General features: G+C 48.0%; 7 protein-coding genes across 7 annotated transcripts; 2 read left to right on the top strand and 5 right to left on the bottom strand.

Moving 5' to 3' along the window:
- Positions 1-2,483: 2,483 nt before the first annotated feature.
- On the bottom strand, positions 2,484-3,608 carry BP5553_00066 (uncharacterized protein; the record flags this gene model as incomplete). The annotated part of the gene is made up of 4 exons (XM_032008689.1): positions 2,484-2,694; positions 2,832-2,985; positions 3,132-3,379; positions 3,430-3,608. The coding sequence occupies 4 exons, from the start codon at positions 3,606-3,608 to the stop codon at positions 2,484-2,486; spliced, it is 792 nt and encodes a 263-aa protein (XP_031872743.1).
- Positions 3,609-5,125: 1,517 nt separating this feature from the next.
- Positions 5,126-6,506, bottom strand: BP5553_00065 (uncharacterized protein; the record flags this gene model as incomplete). Its single annotated transcript, XM_032008688.1, has 3 exons — positions 5,126-6,244; positions 6,311-6,360; positions 6,416-6,506. The coding sequence occupies 3 exons, from the start codon at positions 6,504-6,506 to the stop codon at positions 5,126-5,128; spliced, it is 1,260 nt and encodes a 419-aa protein (XP_031872742.1).
- A 1,127-nt stretch (positions 6,507-7,633) lies between these two features.
- BP5553_00064 (uncharacterized protein) lies at positions 7,634-8,702 on the top strand (the record flags this gene model as incomplete). The annotated part of the gene is made up of 2 exons (XM_032008687.1): positions 7,634-8,259; positions 8,348-8,702. 2 exons carry the CDS (start codon positions 7,634-7,636, stop codon positions 8,700-8,702), a joined length of 981 nt encoding a protein of 326 aa, XP_031872741.1.
- A 412-nt stretch (positions 8,703-9,114) lies between these two features.
- BP5553_00063 (RING protein) lies at positions 9,115-10,248 on the top strand (the record flags this gene model as incomplete). Its single annotated transcript, XM_032008686.1, has 1 exon — positions 9,115-10,248. One exon carries the CDS (start codon positions 9,115-9,117, stop codon positions 10,246-10,248), a length of 1,134 nt encoding a protein of 377 aa, XP_031872740.1.
- A 940-nt stretch (positions 10,249-11,188) lies between these two features.
- BP5553_00062 (uncharacterized protein) lies at positions 11,189-12,190 on the bottom strand (the record flags this gene model as incomplete). Its single annotated transcript, XM_032008685.1, has 1 exon — positions 11,189-12,190. One exon carries the CDS (start codon positions 12,188-12,190, stop codon positions 11,189-11,191), a length of 1,002 nt encoding a protein of 333 aa, XP_031872739.1.
- A 379-nt stretch (positions 12,191-12,569) lies between these two features.
- On the bottom strand, positions 12,570-14,327 carry BP5553_00061 (uncharacterized protein; the record flags this gene model as incomplete). Its single annotated transcript, XM_032008684.1, has 1 exon — positions 12,570-14,327. The coding sequence occupies one exon, from the start codon at positions 14,325-14,327 to the stop codon at positions 12,570-12,572; it is 1,758 nt and encodes a 585-aa protein (XP_031872738.1).
- Positions 14,328-15,164: 837 nt separating this feature from the next.
- BP5553_00060 (Eukaryotic translation initiation factor 3 subunit B) lies at positions 15,165-17,506 on the bottom strand (the record flags this gene model as incomplete). Its single annotated transcript, XM_032008683.1, has 3 exons — positions 15,165-15,578; positions 15,642-17,190; positions 17,241-17,506. 3 exons carry the CDS (start codon positions 17,504-17,506, stop codon positions 15,165-15,167), a joined length of 2,229 nt encoding a protein of 742 aa, XP_031872737.1.
- Positions 17,507-17,876: the final 370 nt, after the last annotated feature.

Genomic DNA, 17,876 nt, shown 5'->3' with positions numbered 1-17,876 from the left:
CACACTGAAAGGGAGAATTGATGTGCATCGCGCGGCCGCAGCGGCAACCATCGTCAGTTTCAGCATCTGCACGTCACCCTCTGCTGGGGGCTCAGTGGACCTTCGAAGCAGGTTGAGATGGCTCACAAAAGGAGATCGCCAAGGTTGAGGTTCTCCAGCCCATTATGGCACTGCTCTCTATGCATTGGATGCAAATTCAGTTCCCTTGCTCTGATTCCCGTGGCTGCCTCTGCTCTGCCGTCCCGTGTGCCTCTGGCAGCGTTCCGGGTGGCCCAGCAGCTCGGGGCAGGGTCCTGAAGGGACGCATCACAATGGCCCCCAGTAACGCCCCAGCCCCAGCTCTCTGTTTCTGGCATTCTGCCTGAAACATCCCCCCCGTTGGCTGTGCTGTGGCTTCCATGATGCGGGGGGTGGTAACACAGCTTCTCTCCCACAGCCTTGCCTGCAGCCTTGCACACCAGTCTCCCCACCAGCATTGTTGTCTTTACACCAATCTCTACTTCATTTCTAAGAGCATTGCTTGTCCATACATGACATTGCACCTTCGGTTGTATTGCATTGTCAGCGGCTAAGGAACCAATGCTTCCCCCTGACTCGGCGCTACAAGCCTACAATGAGCAAAGTACTCGAGTTGCCAACCAACCTTTTTTCAGCCGTGAGAATATTTTCTCTTTGTTTCAGCAGTTTGGGGTCTGGCCAGTTTATCCACTCCAATGCTACCGCAATCATGGCTGTTATTCCAGCCTTCTGCACGCAGCGGGCCCAAGGATAGAATGCAACCCAAGGGATTGGGAGGTGCCTGCCTGTCTGCACGAAGTCATGCAGGGCTAATGCAAACGCAAGACACGTCGCCAGTCTGTAATTGCGTTTTACATTAGTTACCTATAGGCAATGCCTGAGAGAACAGCCAAATTATGCTTATATGTCGATCTAAACTTATAATCATGCTTTTCATGCTCGAGTTTTTATGTAAAGAGTTATTCCACCAGTTGCGTGCAACCAAGTACTTCGTAAGGCAGACTTCGGCTTATATAGAAAGGCCGAACAAAGCCGGTTACGGCAACTGCAAATCAAACAGCACATTCTCCAGCTCAGCTCTGAATTTGTTCATCAAAGTAAGACTTACCTATTAATGATTCATAGGCATTAGAAACAAACAGTCCGTCCAGCCGCCGCTCCAAAGGAATGCAACATTAAGTTGCCAAAATAAACATCCACTGGAATCACCAACTCCTATGCTTTCCAGGAATCACACCTTCGGTACGTGTCCCAGTATCTCGGCCTAGGAACTGCCACTGCATAGCCGGCCATGCGGCGAGTTCAGTCCCGATAAGCCGGCAACGTGGCTCATGGTCACCACCAACACAAGAGCACCAACACCAACACCAACAGTAGCAAGTTTAAGTTTATTTTCATCGTCCGCCTCGTTACACACATCCACATCTACATCGACGGTATCAGACCCCATGATACGCCTCAATCTCGTATATAGCTCCTTTACCTACCCAGCATATGGGGCCGGCGTTTCTGAAGCCGTGGCTATGGTTGCTCTCTATGCGTTATCATCAAGCACGATTGGAGGGCTTGGTGTGGGGGTTAGTGTGAACAAACAAACATCTATGAAGTAATAATATGCTTAGGGAGTCTTTTGCCGCGCAGGCCATACATAGCCACTGTCCCAACGCCCCAAATGACGAGCTACCAACTTCGTATAGGGCTGAGTCGTTTGATGAAACACCGAAGGCCAACATCAACATCTAACTATGGCCGCTCCTTGTCTTTTGGATTTGTTCTATATATTCTATATAATAGCTACTTCTGTTAGCGCCGGCACCCCTGCATGTTGCACCTACCTCGTTCTTATAACACTAAAACAAACATATATATACGCTTTACTAGGTTAAGTTTCTATTGCCATATAATATAATATAAAATTATTATATCCCACCGGCGAAGCCTCGGATAGTAATTATAATGCTTATAAAGCTCCGGCACCAATTTAACTTATTTAATGCCGCACCTTTCGTAAGAAAGTACTGTATATTATGTTCCCATTAAATCAGTGTGGGCATTGATTAAGTTAAATTAAATTATTACTAGTGAATCTAATTCACACACTAAATTTTTTAATTTAATTTTACTAATTAACTTTGCCTACACTGCGTTAAATACTTGCCAGCTTGAAATACTTTTTCTCCTCCGCTAATACAATAGACATAAGCGTAGGCATTCTTGATTTGACCAAAGTTCATTATTATAAACTTATTAGCGGACGTAACGGTAGGTGTTTGCCACCCGTCAACCATTCGGCAAGAACCCACAGCAGAACAATTGTAGTATACACACACCCAATTTCCACCATCCAAGGGCTCCAAACATACACAGGTAAACAGTTACAGTAACGCCGGATATCATCCCCCAATCCCCCCATCCCAAGTTTTCATTTTCACGATTTGTCTGAATCATCCACCCTCGGCACTTCCTCATTTCTTCCCAAACAACCACTCTTTCCCCTTATCCGCCAACCCCTTCTCTGCAGCCTTCGACTTGCGGTGCTCATCATCAGCCACTGGGCTCTCCCAGCGAGTATTTTCCCGCGTAGCCTGTGCGATTTCCTCGGGACTGGGCCGGAAAACGTTGGCTGCGCCGCCGCGGCCGACGTGTGCTGAGGAGTTGGATTCGCGGCGTGGGTGTCTGTGGGATACTGTTAGCTGGTTGTCTGTTTTCCTGTTTCTTGTTCCTGCTTGGGATGGGAAAGACTGGGAGGAATTTGTATTTTGCAAATTCGCTTTGGGGATGTGTCATAGATGGAGATGTATAAATCGACATACCCAACCACATCCTGTGCCCGCCGCGCCTCCTCCGGATCATCGTTCTTGGCCATGTTGCCGCTGCCTCCTCGACCTGTTGTGTATACATCGCTCTTGATAGTAGGCGTCTCCAACGTTACGGGGTCGAGGTCTGCATTATTGCTGCCGATATTGCCTTTTGCAGTTAGTAATTGTTGCGCTTTTCATTGTTTCTCTCTGGTTCTTTGGTTTCTGTGCCAAGTCTGGCAAGCAGGAACGGGGAATTCAGAAAGAGAATATGAAGCAGTAGACATGGGCAAAGGGAAAGAGGCAAGGACATACCAGCGCCGCCTCGACCATGGGAGAGGGGGACCTGTCGCGACGCTGAGGAGCTGCGACTGGCGGAGGGGTCGGTGAGGGAATGCGGGACTGCGGCCATCCTTCTGGTGATTATGATTCTTTGGTATCCTTGGCAGACTGGAATAGGTTCCTCGCAGTTCGTTCTTGGTGTCTGCTTTGCGCGTCCAGAAACCTTGGGGTTCTGGGGTCGGTAGTGGGGTGTAGGCGTAAGGGTCTTGACGACGTTGACACTGAAGTCACCAATCGGAATGTGCAAATTTCCAAGTCGGAGGGAGGGTACGAGGCACTGGAGTGAATCCAACCACCAATACCTATGAGAGCTAAGAAGAATACGTTGGCTTTCAGTTTGTCTTTTCCTGTCGTTTTGTTCTGTCGTTGATCTCGAGATGAAGATAAGGCGCCGGGGTGGCGTGGTGGGGTTGCTGGCTGGTCTTCAACTAGCGCGTGTCCCTTTCCCATACAACAATCCGGCGTGATCTCAAGATTCGCTTCCCTCAATGCATTTTTGTTCTTCTCCCTTACTAAGGCAGCTAAAAAAGTCAAAATCAATTCTTACCCTTGGCAACCATGTGGTAGCACAACCATTTCCCGGCCGTACCATGGATGCTTCCACCCAGGTCCTTACCTAGCTTCGGAGACTTACGAGTACCAAAGAGAAGACAGTATATGGCTTACTGGTGCAGGATGCGTATGTACATTGCGTAGTACCCGCCTCCGCCGCCTCACCACTCGTCCAGAGCACGAGATGGACTGTTTCGTGGACATCATACTCGTGCAACACGGCCAGGCCCGGGCGAGCAAATAAACGTAATGGAAATCCGCGGCTTCAGACTTTCGTTGATCCGCTGATCTGATGTGTCGGTACCGAACGATGGAGTCAACTTGCTAGTGTACAGTACAGCGCCACCTGTGGAGTACCGTGTGGTACGGCGTCTGCAGCCTTAATTGGCAGCCGTGGGGGATTTCGAGTGGCTCTGGCCTGCGCTGAGAAGCATTTGTTTGCTTCTTTGGAACCTGGAGCTGGCCGGGAACGAGGAAGAGCGTCTTCGAGTGGAGTGAGGCTGTTGATATCCCGCTACCGGAGCTCTGGCTCCTGGGAACAGATGAGGCACAGAGGGCCATGCAGTTGACAGAAAACTCAACAAGATATCAACCTCCACGCAATCAAATTCGTTCCCGCCGTGCCTCTGGATCAGGGTAACCATCACGCATTGCGAAGGTTTCGCTTTGACCGTTTGCATTATCCGTACTTCGTACTTTTGCTTATCTTAGGTTTGCTTATTTGCGCCGGCTTGGCATGCTGTATGTCAACACTGGCTTGTTCGGAGTACTTCCGTATGGAGACCACGGGGGAGACTACACCTGCAATGCGGGGTCCGGCTCCAAGGGAATGGCCCTGCATGTTGGCATTATGATATGTTTTCTTCTGAAAATGATATCTTCAAGCCCGTTGGTATGTAGTGTAATATCAAGATCTCGTTGTTTCTACCGTTGTTGGCTCCAATGCTTGTTCGTTGGCTCACACGTGTCCGTGGATCGTGGACGATATCTACCCGCCCTATGGAAGGGAAGCATGTTAATATATGTTAATATGCTTAAGGTATTTACCGGGTCTAGTATGCAGCTCCAGAATTCCAACACTATAATACCTTTGGTCCATGTTCAGAAGCGATGGCAATTTTGGGATAGGAAAGGTCACACCTGTATCTCCCCGACATTGCAACAAGACCAAGTTTATTTGAATTGACTTTTCGGACGGTGTTCAAAGTAAACAATAAAGTTTGCTCTCCTTTGCCTATCTCTCGTGTAATTTTACAAAATACAGTATATTCCCGCATTTCTATATCCATATCTATTTCCACAAGACCCTCTCAAACATTACCGCGCCTTCCAGACCATACGGCCATCCCTTGACGAAAATTTTCGCTCCTTGCTTTTCTTACACCGTTCCTCAGTTGCCCAAATGCAAAGTCATCTTAGTCGTCATCTTCCTTCCCACTTCCATAGTCCCCCAGCAGCACATCATTCTGCCCTGGCGACCCCAAACCACCAGTACTTGTGCCCCTCACCCATTCCGTCTCCACACGGAAGAAAATCCAGATCCAGCGTCTCACTACCTCTAAAAGCCCCAAGAAGAAAATTCCGCTCTCGATATCGGCGAAGTGGTCTAGGCTTGAACTCAATTTTAGAGACCATGTACAACGGAGGAGAAGGTCCGTGACGATGGCGATGTAGTATATGTTTGGATGCGGGAAGTAGAGGCGGGGACGCAGGCCGAACGGGTGAGAGGGGCAGTTGCGTTCATGAGCTGGCGAAAAGAGTGTCAAGTCCCAATCTTTTGCAACGTCCCAGTAGAAGCTGTAAAAGCTATTAATCATAGCGGCAAGGACCCATAGGCGGAAAAGAGATGCTTCTGTGATGCCTCGCTCGTCAGGGCTAGGGCTTAAATTTCGTTGCATGGCTGCAAGAATGATGACAGGGAACGCAGTGGAGTATTTTAATGCGTTTGCGAGGTGCTGGCCTCCCCATCCCTGGGAACCAATGCATCCATTCCGTCTATTGCTGTCCTTAACTCGGAAGTATTCTATCATGCATTGCCGGAATCGGATGAGTGATGGGATCGCGATCACGATCGGCACTATATATTTCCCCCCACACCCGCGATCTGGTCGTTTTGTAGCGGAACCTTCGCGGCTGAAGAACATGCACAGAGCGACGAAGAGATCCGCAATGATCTTTGCGTACGAGGTCAACACGTCTGCCAATATGATATCTCCGAATTTCCCTTCATGGGCATGGGCGATTCCGCCAATGGAAACGCGGCGGATGGTGGTGAGGAAGCGCCTCCGTCCCGCGGAGGCAAAACGTCGGAGGGGGAGTAGGAAAACAGCTAGAATTATGCCGAGGTAGGATATCGGGAGGAAATCGTAGTGGATGACCAGTGTTGGATCGCGGTGGGAAACGGCCCAGAAGAGGAGGAGGGAGAGGCCGAGAGGAATACTCAGGAGGGTTGCGAGACGGTATGTTGAGAGATGGAGTGAAGGGTCGGTTCGAGGGGACGACCGAGCCGGGTATTTTATTAATGAGGCAACATCCTGTGTGATAAAGTGTTAGGTTTCGATTTGCAAGATAAAAGGGTGGTGGACGAGGGACAGACTCACGATCTTAACCGTGGAAAGATAATGCAGATTCACACCCCATCCCCAAACTCCTGTACGATATTAGGAAGTGAAAACAGGAGCGGGAAAAGTCAAGCAGTGCAGTACCTAAAACAATAACCAGAGCAATCCGATAAGGAAGAGGAAGAGAAAGACTAAAGGAGTCGAGCTCTGGCTCCACAGCCGGGTCACCGTCCATTATTACCGCAGAATATGTTATGGCACTGCATCGAGGGAGTGCCTTAAGGAACGACTAGTACGGGACAGAGAAGTGAAGTTGGAGATGCTGGGTTTCGTTGGAGTTCAAGGAGGTAATTACTTACTCAAATGTTCTACAGGGCACGTAGATGTTAACCCAAAATAGAAAGATGTGGCTTGACCCTTTTAAGTGCGCAATTGATATAGCCACATTCCCCGCCACATTTACCAGCCACACCTCCCGGCTGGATAACCCCGTCAATTGCGGAGGGTTAAGAAGGTTAGGAATAGACATGACTTGAGCTTATAATTGATCTCTTTTAGCGCGTTTATCGTCAAGTATTACGCCTAGATCAACGTTCTCCGGCTTCTTGATAACTTTCGATCGCCAAGAGTACTTCCTTATTGTAAAGGAGGACACATCTTGATCCAAGGCTCAAGCTTCTTAGAGCCAACCGCGTTTGTAGTTAAAACAAGAGCAATCCTATCTTTTATTTTCTTGCTACCACTTCCTGCCTCTATTTCTAATGATCGTATAGGTGTAAGCTTCCAAAACAGCCCTATTTCATCCATATTAAAGACATCGCGATGTAGGTATTTAGCACAAAGTGCTTAGACATCGTTTATCTAGGAAATCCTCTATGGGTTATTAATTTCAGTAGACGCGGCATTTCCATATTGAATAAACTGTCGAATGTTGTATCTCCTCTTGAATCCACTTTGCTCATAATACCAAGATGCCAGAGATGTCAGGGAGCCAGGGTGTTTAGTATTGCGCCTACGAATATTTCGACGATCGAGATCAGCCAAGGGGCGTCTCTTTTGAGGAATATTCGAGGACTTTGGAGTGAGCTCTGGCTGTGCAGTTGGCATGGCTGCTGTAGTATACCTATACGCATATGCCCATATAATTGGTAGTATCGGACTAGGATCTGTAAGCATGTGCTAATAAATATCGGTTATGGTTAATTGCCTACGCGTACAGGTTGTGCTTACATCCAGGACGCCTTTTGGGAGTTTTACTCTGCCCACTCTTTAAAACCAACATCGTCTCCTGTGCAGCGCTGAATCTCAGCTTCAGCTTCATCAAGGTCTCAGAGAGAGCAAAGCGTGCTCAGTGCCAGATTCATGTATGCTTTCAGGCTATTAAGTACCCTAGGCTTCTTCGCCATAATTAGAGATGTGGCCGCCAACAGCCCCTCCCCCCTCCCATCCAGTCAGCCACCTCTAGATAGCGGCCAACTGCTATCGAATTCCAATTCCATTCAATACTTCTGCATTCTTGATGGCATATTTACAGCCAATGCGACTATAGCCGCGAAAGGCTGCAACACCACGCAGACCACGCTCCCGCACTGGCTGGCCAATCTATACATCGGATCGGTGCAGAACGGGACCCAGTCATTCGACCACAACCCATGGGACTTCGTGGTGCAAACAATTGTATCTCTAGATGGCGATTTTTCCAACTTAAAGCTGTGGGATCTGAACTTCGCTAGTGCAGGGCTCTTTGACAAGACTGGAAATAGTGAAGGGGAATTTGATGTGTTAGGGGGGGTTGATATGCTGAATCTAGCGCACAATGCCCCCGGTTCGCCCCAGATCGAGAAAATTGAAGTCGGCGGGACACCGGGATACAGAGCCAGTGGTGATCAAAGTGGATATGTTGGGAACAGTAGTTATCAGAATGCAGTGAGGGTCGCCTCTGCAGACCTAGAGCCTACTTGCTCGTCGTTTTATCAGTGGTTTCATTGGTAAGTTACTCTCTCCTATCTATTATCTCTGGCCAGAAGCGATGACGCATGGAGAATTCTAATATCTAATTAATAAATTGAACCTTAGGGACAACACAAACAATTGGAACTGGACACTTTCGTTTACTAACAACACTGCCAATGTTTCCATTTTCACCAGTCAGCCTGTCGGGACGCTGAACGTTGGAGCGACATGCCAGAGGATGCTGAATAACTCTCAACAGGGAGATCTAGGAGCCTGGCCGGTATTTCGGGGAGATGCGATTGAGTTGTGGACTAATGGAACAGAGCCCGCCTTCCACAGTTGGAATACCTCACAGACATCATCAACGACCTCCTCTCCTAAGTCTCCTTCGACAGCAGTGGTATTTTCGAGCCCGCCATTACAAGCGGTCGTTATCTTCTTTCTTCTAGGACAGATTGGATCATGGATACTTTTGTAACGTGTTCTAGGTTGATTTTGCGTCTTTTAAAGGGGATACACGACTTGCCTTGTGTAACAATGCTGACGTGGATACTCGACACGTTTGCCAATCACGTGATCTAACACAGTCCAGAGCCATGTCCTTACAGGAGGCCTTGAGCCCTGACAACTATTCCATAAGCACCTAATCCGATTATAAAGTACTTAAAATAGTGAGATATAGCTTGATCTTACAAAGTACGTAATTAATAAAGCTAAATTCCGTAGCTAAATTTACAAGCTACGGTTCCCGGCTAGCGAGCTGTTTAAGCCGAGGTCTCGACAACCTCGTCACAGGCAGAGCGTAGTTGTAAACGGAACCATCACGACGACGTGCTTTCAAGCTCACTTTGACAACGACAGCAGAACCCTGGAAATAGTTTCTATTTCAAATGGCTGATCACGTCTCTGAGAATACCGTCGAGACGCCTGCAGATAGTTACAAATACCCCTTTGCAGCTGCGCCAGATATCATTCGATCGCATCAAAAAGATACATACTTCGAGGGCGTCCTCCTAAACCACCTCTCGAATCTCTTACGGCGTCTCTATGGAGCGCGATTTATCCACACTTATACGTCAGAAGCGCGCACATTCTCCGAGCTTCTTTATCTCGGACTTACAACCTTCATTGGAAACCGGACGTTGGGAGAGGAATACTGCGACATAATCCAAATCGAGGATGATACCCTCAAACTCCCAGCGATATCCCGCCGAGCGGGCTATATCATCACTTCGATCCTTCTCCCCTACTCTCTAAATCGAGTCCTCCCCTCATTCCGAACGCGCATTCGCACCAAACTAGAGGCCAATATCCGCCGACTATCCCGAAATGAACAACAGAAGTCAATATCATACAAACTCCAATCCTATCTTCTAGAGCACCTATCAACAATCACCTCACCCACGCCGCTTCATGCCTTAACAATTACAGTCTTCTACTTTACGGGGTCCTATTATCAACTCTCAAAGCGGCTCTGGGGCCTCCGCTACATCTTCACTAAGCGCATTGCGCCATCCGAGGCACGGGTAGGATATGAAGTTCTCGGCGTGCTACTGGTATTGCAAATGGCCGTTCAATCATGGCTTCATTTAAGCTCTACACTCCGGTCTGCAGCATCCGCGAACGCCCCTGCGATGGTGGGCAGCTCAGCTGTACTTGAAGGCGGGGTGGAAGTCCCGCTGGACCATAATGCTTACTCGTCGAATAACGAAGAACTATTCGAATCTTCGCAGCGCGCGGATATACCTCAGCCGTCTAACTCTGAATTGGGGAAGATAACACATACCCCTATGTCGGAAGAACCGAGGATTAGCTTGAGGAAGGAGGAGACGATGAAATGGATCAAGGGCGAGCAGCAGAGGAAATGCACGTTATGTTTGGAAGAGTTGAAGGATCCGAGTGCCGTTTCTTGTGGACATGTGTTTTGCTGGGTTTGTATAGGGGATTGGGTTAGGGAGAAGCCTGAGTGCCCTTTGTGTAGAAGGGATGCACTTGTCCAGCATATTTTGCCGCTTAGACACTGACGTTCTAGCTAACGGGAATAATACTGTTATATCTAGCAGTAATCAAATTTAAAACTACATACCCACTTATCTCCAATAGCCACTTTTTGGGTTTAGCATTACTATGGAATCTTGCAAAGCAGAAACGCTTAAACGGTGCTTACGGCACAACGGAACTAATGAGAAGCGTATGCTTAATATGACGGCAATATTGTTGACTAAGGCTGGTGGACCTTATGGGTTGGGTTTCCGTCTGCTCTACTTGCTATGGCAATATTTGGTGCTTTCTCGAGGATCCAACAGATATCGACATTGAGCGACGAACTTCTTTGGGCAAAGCAATGATAGACGAGCTCCGTGGCATCCATTTATGTTGGCCACGGGGATTTAACATGTAGTAATATGCCCTTAGGCGGACAACTTACCGCTAAATCGTCTGACTTTAGTATCTCCTCCATATACCGATCCCGTCTTCTTATCGTAGTAACAACTAGGTGCCGATGCCCTAGACCCTCCCTATCTATCCAAGGGGATATCTCCGTATTTGAGACTACCTTATATCAGATTATGCCGCGAGTTGTTCCTCCCCTTCCTTACCATGATTTGTCTAACAAGTAGATGAAAGATCGGTATTTGAAGGGTGAATTTCCTGAACAAAGTCTCTTGCATCAATTGGAGTTATTATTTTGGATTGTTGGTCAGTTAATATAATAGCTTTGATACTATTATCGCAGATATCCATAGTATGTATGTGTCTATTGATTATTGATTTGTAGCTAATACATGTATGCTTTAGAATGTTATTCGGCCGCAACCTCACCCCTGATGATGGAGCCGAGAATGGAAGTACAGTAAATATTTGTTATACCTCCATGCCATGTACCGGGTATAGTCCATACAAGCTATGACATTTGCGATTTGTCAAACCCCTCAAACTTGAATCCCCTCACCCGCTCCTCACCTATTTCGAGTAGGGTGGATCCGAACCTCTTATGAAAGGTATCCGATAGGAGAGAAACTTCGGAAGAGCTTCCACGCTCACGGGATTACATACGATTTTCCCCTCCTCCAACTCGAAGGTTCCCAACAGCGTCCCCAGGATGACGGCCATCTGGACCACATCTAGATTCGCATCTAGGACCTTTCGCAAATCTACCGGGACGCCATCAAATACCTCCTGCCAAAATCCCCTCTCCGACTCATGGAACTCATCCGGCATGTGGAACTTCTTCTCAGAAAACTCTCCAGCAAGGGTATGAATTCGGTCAAAGCCCATTCCGAAAGGGAGGGGCTTCGAGAACTCCCAGTCAACCATGCCCGATACCTCACAATTCTCGTCCAGCATGACATTCAACTCATTCAAGTCAAAGTGTGACATGAATAGCGGAAGTGTCTTCAACTGATCCAACTTTCCAAGTAAATCTGTGATCATATCTTTGAATGGGAGAATTTGTCCATCGTCGGAGGATAGAAGCAATTCTAGACGGGGGCGGAGCTTGTTGTCGACAACTTCATCACTGCTGCCCTTGATATGTCCTTTCGAGAGGATTCTGCCTAATGACTTGTTGATAGTGACGAGCGCCTTTGGGCCTTTCCTATTTCTGGCTTCAAACCACGGTTTGCCGGGAATGCGCGTCATCCAATAGACCCAGATGTTATCGGACTCTAGCTCTTTATCCTCGAGGAGCTCAATGTCGGGAACGAATGACCCGAATGCCTCTCTAGCGAGCTTGAAAGGCTCCATATCTAATGGTTCAGGACGAAATTGGATGACGACCTCTTCACCATTTTGCAAGGTTACTATCATAGTTCTGCTAAAAAATCCTTGGATTGGCGGGCCTTGAGCTGTCTTCGCAGGAATGCCAGAGTGAGAGTGAGCCAACTGCATTGCCTTTTTGACTTGTTTTGATTCTGTATCCAAACATTTCGGAAGGTCGGCGTTGGATGTGATAGAAATTGTCATTGTAATGATTCGGAATGTAGAGGCCGAATAAGAAATAAGAACTGAGTTTGTATACTGTTGAGCTGGCGATGGAGAGGTAGAGGAGCGGATGGGAAGTAATTGAAGGATGTGTTGTCACGGCGACGTTCATGCAAAGCGTGAAGTATTGATACTCCTCTGTGATAGGCTTCATTTGCACCACCAACAAAGACCTGCAGGGTTCCAGCCTAACCAGTTATAGCTGACTTCCTTCATTGCTCCCAGGCTTAGGCAAGGTTACGAATCATTTTCTAATATCCTGAAAGGTCATAGTGACATACTTGAGCGGGCTCGTTGGGGGTGGATTTTATATCTGAACGTCGAGAATAAGCTTCCCCAGGTGATGCAGGGCCATTAACCATCATATTGCAATCCCACTTTCCCACCAATGTTTACCGGTGTACCAGCCGATACCGATATGATCGCCCCAACACCACCATCCATCACCTTTTCCTCCAAACCCTAGTCCCCTCAAGGGACTGAATGGAATTGGCTCGTAAAGCCAAACTCCGCCTCTCGCAAAATCATCCGTGAGCAGCCAACCAGTGTAAAACATCCATCCCACAGCGAAAACTAAATTCCCTGTCCGTCTTACAGTCTTAGGAAGGGCCTTGAGGGATGGATGGAAGATGGTGCAGAATATAGCTTGGATGAAGATGCCTAGTATCTGTGACATGAAGAAATACATTGGATTAGAGGGATGTGAGTGCGGGAGTTGCGTAATTGAGCCACCAGCATGGAGGAGCCCGGAGATCCCGAATGCGAAGAAAAGAGCAATGAGCTTTGTAGCCTTCGATCGAGCATGAATGTAGCCGTTGCTTTCAAGAGAGACTGTCGGAGCAGCGAAAGCAAAACGGAAAGTCTGGTGCCACCAACTTCCCCAAAGACCGTTCAAGCCTTTGTCTAAGACTATGGAGAATGATCCCCATGTTGTTGGGTAATACCATGCTTCTGCACGTTGACCTAAGACCTTTGGCCCTAGAAGAGAGGACATTCCTAGAGGAGCTAGGAAAAGTAGCATTTCGAGAGTGACAATAATCACACAGGCGCTCTCAACTTGACGGACAAACCTCAGAGCCTCAGGGTGTAGATGCTGGAGGAGCGGAGGCAAATCGTAGGTATTTGGGCCAAAAATGAAGTATGGGTCTTTCATTAACAGGACTTTGAGGGCGTCAAGGACGAAGTAGCCAATTATAAATTGTGGGAACCGTGCCCGGAATAGCTCTCGACGTGTGTTATAGCACTTAAGACCGGTAAAGGATCGTCCGGTTCGAGAAGAGTCGTCAATAGGGCCTCCGAGTTGCTGACTGATATATAGAGGGGGGAGGGGAAGCGGGTCAATCGCCCAGTTCCATCCTGGTCCACGGAAGTTTAGAACAAGGTCAATGACCCATGAAATACGTTCTCCCAGCTTGTCCGGGTACGATTGCCAATAGTATTCCTCCACTTCAACGCCCTTTCCTGGGACTTTCCCGTTTGAAAGACTTCTTCCCAAAGTCGAAGAGCTTGTTCCGGCATCCTGTGCTCGTCCATTTGCCTCCACGGGAGTTTCGAGAATTTCAGAGCTTTTCCGGAGAACAGCTCCATTTTCCTCTGCCCTGTGGGAAGGTCCCCCTCTTCGTTGTTTAAGAGTTGAGTCTCCGTTTGGCCGATCCATAACATGTCCGTTCTCTCGCGATGTCGAGATTCCAGCAATAGCCTCACTTCTTATTCTAGAACTCGTCTCTCGTCTCTGTACCCTCTTTGACTCCGATTGCGGGCGGTAAAATATCAACCACACCCAAGCCCACACCCAAATCCACGCTGCCACCAAGCCCGCTGCAAAGCTTATCGCTGGACTGGCGCTACTGGTCTGCCACAATGTCTTCCACTGGAAAGCGGATATCACCCCTAGCACTAGCCATCTCGCTGTATACAGCCAGGGCCGCTTTGTATGAGGAATGCAGAGGTAGATCATAAGCAAGACATAGCCGTACATATGATACGGAAAGACAAAGGGTCGCAGAGTACCCGCCTCGACGAGCTTAGAGAAGGACTGCCGGTACACAAAGGCAACATCACGAGCAGATGGAGGGGGTCCCGTTGAGGTAAGGTGAGGGAAGGATGTTAGATTCGGCATCTTATGCCTATGAGGCCGGAAGATGAAGATCACTCGTACTGCTCTCGAGGGGAATAACAGTGCTGCAGTGGTGGATGTGTAATTGCGTCCATGATGTGAAGTTAACGACGACGATGTTTTGGCTTGGACGTCGATCACCCAAGTTTGCCTTCGGTCTACGTAGTACCAAAACAGGAAAGTCAAGGTACAAGTATTCTTTGAGTGACCGAGTGGCGTCAGACTTCGAGATCCATCCAGTCAGAAATCGTGGACGCCGAGGCATCGTAAGCTAAATCAGCGCGACCCTTGTTCCACAAATTGTGGAAATATGGACTTGTACAACGCTGCGAGTAACAGGTCACCAAAACCAATGCACCAAGTGTATATACTCACAGATTATCTAATAAAAAGAAAGTTAATTTTTCTGAGTTCATTAAGCCCTTTTCATTGTTTCGTGATGCTTCTTCCCAAACCCTAAATTTCTAAGTTTAATCAAAGAACCAGTGTAGCATGTGATAAAGAACTCTGTGCCCAGTCACAAGGTTTATATTACCTCTATTGGTAAAAAACCCCCCCCCCCCCACAACATCAACATCATTCATTGAAGATATAATGAAATTGACAGCCTCATTAAGTGGCAATGGAACATCAGAAATAAGCCTATAGTTCACACATACAGAACTTAATTTAATTGAGGGGATAGATAACATTGTGCTATGCTATAGATCATCGATGAGTTCGTCTAAGCACCCATGATGTGCATCATTATGAGGACTTTTGATCCCCCAACATATGATCAGATCCCGACGTCCGAAAAAACCAAACGTTAATGACATGCGACGGAAAAATCTACAACATTCACGGCATAATCTCCTCAGACTCCTCCACGATTTCTTCGACAATCTCTTCGATGACTTGATCCTCGCTCTCATCCGTCTTCTTAATCAAGCCCTCGATTGGATCCTGTGGTAGACCTCTAGCCTCCCGCTCCTCCTCGACCTCCTCTTCCACGCTTGCTCTCCACGCCATCCACTCATCTAGCAATCTTCTCCTGTGCTCGACAACAGCAAGATCGGCTGATGCGTATCGGTCTGCATCTTCTTGTTCGAAGATCTTGCTAAACTCGCGCAGATTTTTGCGAGTTTGTTTTTGCTCTTCCTTGGTAAGCAGCGTTGGTGGTCGTGGGCGCCAAAGCCATTGCTTGAACTTCTCCACGGGCTCCTCACGGAGCTGCTCGCCCTTGAAGTCGTACAGATGGTAGCCATTTTCCATCTAATATACATGTTAGCTGGGCTACAAGACTCCAGGTTCTGAATTTGGGGGGGGGGAACTTACAGCATGCTTCCAGATACTGGCGCTGGTGGCGACAAATCGGCCAGTAGGGTCCCAGTCAATATCAGTAACGCCATAATGGTCAGCAGTATTCATGAGTTGCAGGTTCGCCGTTAAGTCCTTTTCGCTCTCTGGTTTCTCTCCTCCTTCAAAGTCCATATCGAAGAATTCCATATCGTAACTTTGCTGGGAGTGGACTGTAGCAACGATGACAAATCGACCCTTTGGAGACCAATAGATACCGTTGCTATTCTTCTTGTCATAAGTCCGGATGTGCTTGAAGTTGCCAACACCGGGACCCTTGACCTTCTCCGGGCAGTAAAATGAAACGGACGTCTTTGGCGGAACAGCAGACGGGGCAACCACTTCAGCCGTAGTAATGATGACAAATCTGTCGCCCTTTGGCTCCCATGCGAAGTTGATGACAGTGTCCTTGATGGAATCGACCACTTCGACTGGCACTCCCTTTTCGCGGACACGGAAGATTTCAAGACTGGTAGCCAATGACTTCTTTGATTTGGAGTGTCGGTCAACTTTAACACACAAGTACGAGGCATCAGATTGCCAATGGAGTTTTGCGTCCGTAACACTGAAGAGGTTCATGGTTCTGACGACTTCCTTTGAGGGGATGCTCATCAGGCCCACCTTCGCAGGGTTACTACCGATTTCAGGGGTCCAATAGCACAACAACTGCTCATATGTCTTCACACCATCTCGGTGAGGCGTGGCAGGTGCCCACTCGAAATCCATAACGCCCTCAATCTTGATCGTAGTCTTGTCGAGAAGAACCATATTGGGTAGCTCATAAACGGAGATTGCAGTACCTTGCGTTAATCGGGCAACATATTTATCATCAGATGACCATTTGAACGCTGGCCAGATAATCTTTCTCTTGATGGGCTGGCCTGCTTCATCCGTACTATTGCTTGGAAGCTCGATGTTTGCGAAGGAGCGTAGAGGTTTGCCGGTCTCGATATCCCAGATAACATAGTTCTTGCCATCATCATCGACAGATAATGCTGGGTGGCCTTCCTCAGGGATTAAGATGGGGCGATTTGACCAGGTAGTAAGGTACTTTTCTCCGGGAGAGAAGTCTACCAAATTGACAAATGGATGAGCAAATCGCTTTTGTCTAGTCCACGATGGACCTCCCCAAAGTTGCACACCCTGCTGATGCATTGAGGTAAGATATGTTCCTTGTGGCGACCACTGGACAAATGACTCGGTCCAGTGTTGGCGATCCACGATGGATTCCGGGGCGTCTTTTTCGCTGTTCCAGTACACTGCTACCCGGTCGTCCTTGTACATAACAAATTGATCCCGACCACGGCCACTAGGATCAGCCAACCAGGATCGCAAATGCTCCTTCTCACTAAATGCGTCCATCTTTGGAGGCGTGTATTGTTCATCGACACGTCCTTCCCGGCCGAATCGCTCAATATCCGTCAGCTTGTTAACTCTCAGCTGATGCTTCTTGTCGAGTTGGACTTGGTCGAGAGCCTTGCAAGCGGCAACTGCTTCGGCTGCAGTGGAATATTCCACGAATGCGAATCTATTCCAGTCAGTATCTAAGCAACTAGATTGCGGGTTTTCAATGCTCACTTGTTGGACTTGCCATCCTCTCCGATAGGCATGTATATCGAGTCTTCCCGAGTCCTGCCCACGGCATTCAACTTCCGTAGCAAAAACTTGATAAGCTTTGGTCTCGTTTCCTCCGTGACCTCTGGTAGGCCATCAATCACAACAAAGGTATCCAACCCTTGCTCAAGTTGAACCTCGTAACGTTGGTGTAGATCGCTGAAGTCGAGCTCCTCCTCATCATATTCATCCTCCTCTGGGTCTGGCAGATGGTCAAAACTGGGCGCCATGATTGCGGTTTGATACGAATATATCTGTCGCCTTGCTTGGCTTTGACTTTAAACGTTGCGCTCTTGCTCAGCGGAATGTGGGCGACCGAAATTTGGGATTTTTACCCCACTTGCCTCGTGGCTAGGGTTTTCGAATCAGCCTGGATGTTATAAAATAGCAGAAAAGCCGGGCAGAATTTTGCAATATTCAAATTTCTCTCGACAGAGTAGAGAATCGTGGGAGGGGCGTAGGTGGCTGTTGTGTTCTTGTCGCCTTTGATGTTTCGGGCTGCTTTTTTTGATGGTGGGAGTTTGGCGAGCCTGCCCTACTAGCGTGGTTTTCCAAAAAATCGCGTCGTCCATCGCCGTCACCAAAAGAAGCTCGCGACGT

This window comes from Venustampulla echinocandica, assembly GCF_003357145.1.
Source record: "Venustampulla echinocandica strain BP 5553 chromosome Unknown scaffold_0, whole genome shotgun sequence".
Taxonomy (NCBI): domain Eukaryota; kingdom Fungi; phylum Ascomycota; class Leotiomycetes; order Helotiales; family Pleuroascaceae; genus Venustampulla; species Venustampulla echinocandica.
Note: the sequence above shows the minus strand (reverse complement) of the source record. Positions and strands in the feature narration are given on the sequence as shown.